Raw genomic sequence first — 3,515 nt, 5'->3', positions numbered from 1 at the left:
TTGGTAAATTGAAAATGGAACGGATATGAAATCTATGGCTTGGATGAGCACTGGAGCTGGGAACCAACCACCGGGCCCGTTTGCCGCCCCATGTGATTGGTGGAGCTAAGAAAAAAAGCGCACTTTACCGAATGTATCCAAATTGGTCCCTCGGAGCGACCAGTCGTTCGGTGGCGTCCACGTTAAGTGCGCGGACTTTACCGAAAAGATCTACACACGTGCGTCTGCTCCAAGCCGGCCGAGGACGGCGACCAAGCGTGGGCAGGCGCCATGGGCAGGCGCATGCGATCGCGGCTGCTGCCAGTGGAACGAAGCAGCTTGGACGAACTCAGGGCTTCTGCTGCTGCTACGCAGTCCTGCAAGGCGTGAGATGCCAGTGAAATACCTCTACTACTCGAGATAGCCTTGGTCATGGCTCGCCACGCTTGAGATGCGCTTGGCTTTATTATAGCTTGGACCCGCATGGGTGGGCCGCGACCGCAGTGGGAAGCGCTTGTTTAGCCTTGAATACATGGTAGGCAGACCCATTTAGCTGTCGTGAGGATGGACGCGAAACCAACGTGGGGCCGCCGAGACAAGCCTGGCGGGCCGCTCCGACGAGGATATAGTCAAGCAATGATCGCTCGAGCAGCGTTCGAAATGTGATATAAAACAGCGGTAGTGATGACAGCCTTCTTGACGCCCGGGTTGGCATAGTGCTTGACAGCTCGGGCTTGATGCGAGCCGAGCGCGTCGTTGCACGTGCCAAAGGGCACGGACACACGGCGAGGAATTTAAGACAGTATGATACAAGTGTACGCATCGCTTAGCATCATTAGCTGACGTAGTGTTGAAGTAGCCGTTCGTAGTTGCTGCAGGCAGCCGCTTGTCATCGATCGGGGTCCAACGCCGCCTTGTTGTGCTTGTGCAAGGACACTAGGGCAACAAATACGGGAACTAGAAGAAACCAGCGTACTAGCGAGCTACACATGTAATACCCCAAACTTGCAGCGTTGCCGTCGATCCGACAATCGTGCTTCTATCTGTCTTTGAGCGAAACGGGTTTCCTTGCATGGGATGCCTGGGCTGCTGTCATGCGCGTCGTGTTATTGCCGGTGTGTCTGTTGATATGTATATGTACTTGTATGATCTTCTCGGTCGCCTTGACGTTGCTGATGAACCAACGCGACTCTCATGATTGCAAGCCACATCAGCAAGCGTCTGCTACGACGCAAGAACTCCATCAAGCAAGGCATTTATCAGAACTCACTGCCGGCGGTGTCCGCTCCATCAACAAGTCGTCTTCGCATGTGCTCGCCTCCGAGACCAATGCACGTACATTGCCTCACGGAGGGTACTGTACGAGCATCGACCGTCGTGGGCTCCAGGACCGAGGTAACGTCATTAGCACTGCAAGACGACTGCTGCGAAACGCAAGGTCGACCAGTTCAGCACTCCTATCTGCCGTCCTCTCGACGAGGTGGTTCTACCGACATAAGGCTACTTGGTACTAGCAGTACACATATGTCTACTAGTCCGTTTCTCATCCTTGAACACGCTTCTGATATACACAAGAAGATGCTGGAATTTGTTTTGGGTAGAAGCAAGGTAAGAATCGACCTCGTTGAGTGCACGTTGATGCCCGACTGGACTCGCGTCGGAGTTGGCTGCCGTCAATAGCGCCATAGGGCTTGGGCATTAACCAGCCCTACACGACGCTTCACGCGACACGATCTGCATAACGCTTGCTGTCATGGTTTGCGCAATGCAGGTTGCATTGAACTGTTTAAGAGTAGTTCCGCGACGGATCCAGTTTCTACCTTTCTAACAAAGCGGCGCCGCTTAGAGGTCGCCGGGAAGGACCTCAGTGACGCGCAAGACCGTGACTTGGCGGCGGTACCCGTTCCACCGGCGGTAGTTCTTTCGGCGCTTCTTCTTGAAAATATCAATCTTTTCGTCGAGCGTTTGCTCTTCGACACGGGCTTGGACCTTGGCACCCGTGATGAACGGGCGGCCAATGATCGTCTGGTTGGGCGAGCCGATCAAAAGCACCTAGAGACAACGCTATCAGATTTGCCATCGACTTGCGCAGTCGCGTACCTCGTTGAGGTCCATGATCGTGCCGACCTTGGCGTCGATGATCTTTTCGGCAATGACCACGTCGCCCTGCCATAGACCCGAGTGAGCTACATCTTATCGGCGAAGCGAGCTGCAGCGTACCTGTGTCACCTTGTATTGCGTGCAGCCCAATTTGACGACGGCAAAGATATCGCCGGCAGCCGCCGACGCGCTCAAGGTGGCGTCGGTCTGCGGGTGGCGCACGATGGAGAAGCTCGCGGGCGTGGCGGCGTCCGACGCGAAGGCGCGGAAGGCAACCGGCATCAGCGGGCGCGAGGCGCGGGCATGGGCGAGCGCGCGGAACAGAGCCATCTTTTGCTGAAGAGCGCAGACCACCAATTGCTCGAAAAGGAACGAGGTCGCCATTTCCAACGCCATTTTGGCCAATCACATGTCGACCTTTCTAACCGACTCGAGAGGACGGTTCCGCAACCGAAACGGATGCAAACCGGTGATTCGGTTGCAACATATTACACTATTTTACGGTGTCTCGAGGTGGCCCACGACCACATCATACGTAAATAGTGTCATTGAAAATGTGCCTTGTTGGCCTGTCTACAGCGATCCGCTTTGTGCGTCCTACACTGGTACTACCTTCGTTGGACCACAGTCTGCATAATGGGATTGGATGCTTTCTGTAGTATGGGCGCACGATGGACGTGTCCTGGCGCCGTGTGATGCTCCAAGGCTTCCAAACGGCTACCGCCGAAGCTTCCGTGGCGTGCGCGTAGCCACGTGTCAGTCGCGCAAATGCTTGTTCGGCGCTTGTCTAAAAAGACCCAAGAATCTTTTTCGCGGACTGCACGCGAGAAAGAACCACCCTTGTCGGCGCGGACAGCAGCAGCTTGAATCTCACGCCGAGCCTCGCGAATCTCAGCCGCGCGTCCTGTTTCTTCTGCGTTAGCAGGAAGGAAGGCGCGAGCCAACCAAACAAACGCTGTTGCAAGTTCAACTCCGCACGTGCGTCCAAGTGCGCGCGTGTGTTTACCAAGCGCGAGCACTTCCGGCGCATCTTCCGGATACGAGCGACAGCACGCCATACGATTCGTCCGTTGTAGCCAATCAAACGGCAGAGATCCCTGCGAAGCTTCTATATTCGGATATTCACAGCGAGGGCGGCTACTGATTGGCCGTGGCCGCACCCACTCTTGGGCAGCCAATGGATGTCACCGCCATACAAACTTGCAGTGTGTATGGTCTGCGGCCAGCAAGCGCTGGGCTCGTTTATTTTAAATCGTCCGCCGAATTCATTGAATGAGCAATACAAAAGGCCAATGATATTTTGACACGCCGACCGACGTGGCGCCATGGATTTGGTCCGTGGCGATTGACCTCGCGTTTGTATGCCGGCATGGCTCTTAGTTCTTAGCTCATTTTCGAATTTGTCTTTTCGAGCTCACGAACAAGATGGCGTCCAT

The 3,515-nt window shown here is 55.1% G+C and overlaps 1 protein-coding gene across 1 annotated transcript; it reads right to left on the bottom strand.

Moving 5' to 3' along the window:
* Positions 1 to 1,723: 1,723 nt before the first annotated feature.
* On the bottom strand, positions 1,724 to 2,435 carry SPRG_17079 (hypothetical protein). The gene is made up of 3 exons (XM_012356519.1): positions 2,200 to 2,435; positions 2,080 to 2,145; positions 1,724 to 2,031 (listed from the first exon to the last, which is right to left on the bottom strand). The coding sequence occupies exons 1-3, from the start codon at positions 2,407 to 2,409 to the stop codon at positions 1,822 to 1,824; spliced, it is 486 nt and encodes a 161-aa protein (XP_012211909.1). The 5' UTR covers positions 2,410 to 2,435; the 3' UTR covers positions 1,724 to 1,821.
* Positions 2,436 to 3,515: the final 1,080 nt, after the last annotated feature.

Source organism: Saprolegnia parasitica (assembly GCF_000151545.1).
Source record: "Saprolegnia parasitica CBS 223.65 unplaced genomic scaffold supercont2.492, whole genome shotgun sequence".
NCBI classification, from domain to species: domain Eukaryota; phylum Oomycota; class Saprolegniomycetes; order Saprolegniales; family Saprolegniaceae; genus Saprolegnia; species Saprolegnia parasitica.
This window is presented reverse-complemented; position numbering and strand designations above follow the sequence as displayed.

Excerpts from the sequence above, each read along its gene's own strand:
- SPRG_17079 (XM_012356519.1), bottom strand. The coding sequence starts at position 2,409 with ATGGCTCTGTTCCGCGCGCTCGCCCATGCCCGCGCCTCGCGCCCGCTG. Across the intron at positions 2,146-2,199 it reads CGCAATACAAGGTGACACAG|GGCGACGTGGTCATTGCCGA; the intron begins GTACGCTGCAGC and ends GGTCTATGGCAG. Across the intron at positions 2,032-2,079 it reads CGATCATGGACCTCAACGAG|GTGCTTTTGATCGGCTCGCC; the intron begins GTACGCGACTGC and ends CGTTGTCTCTAG.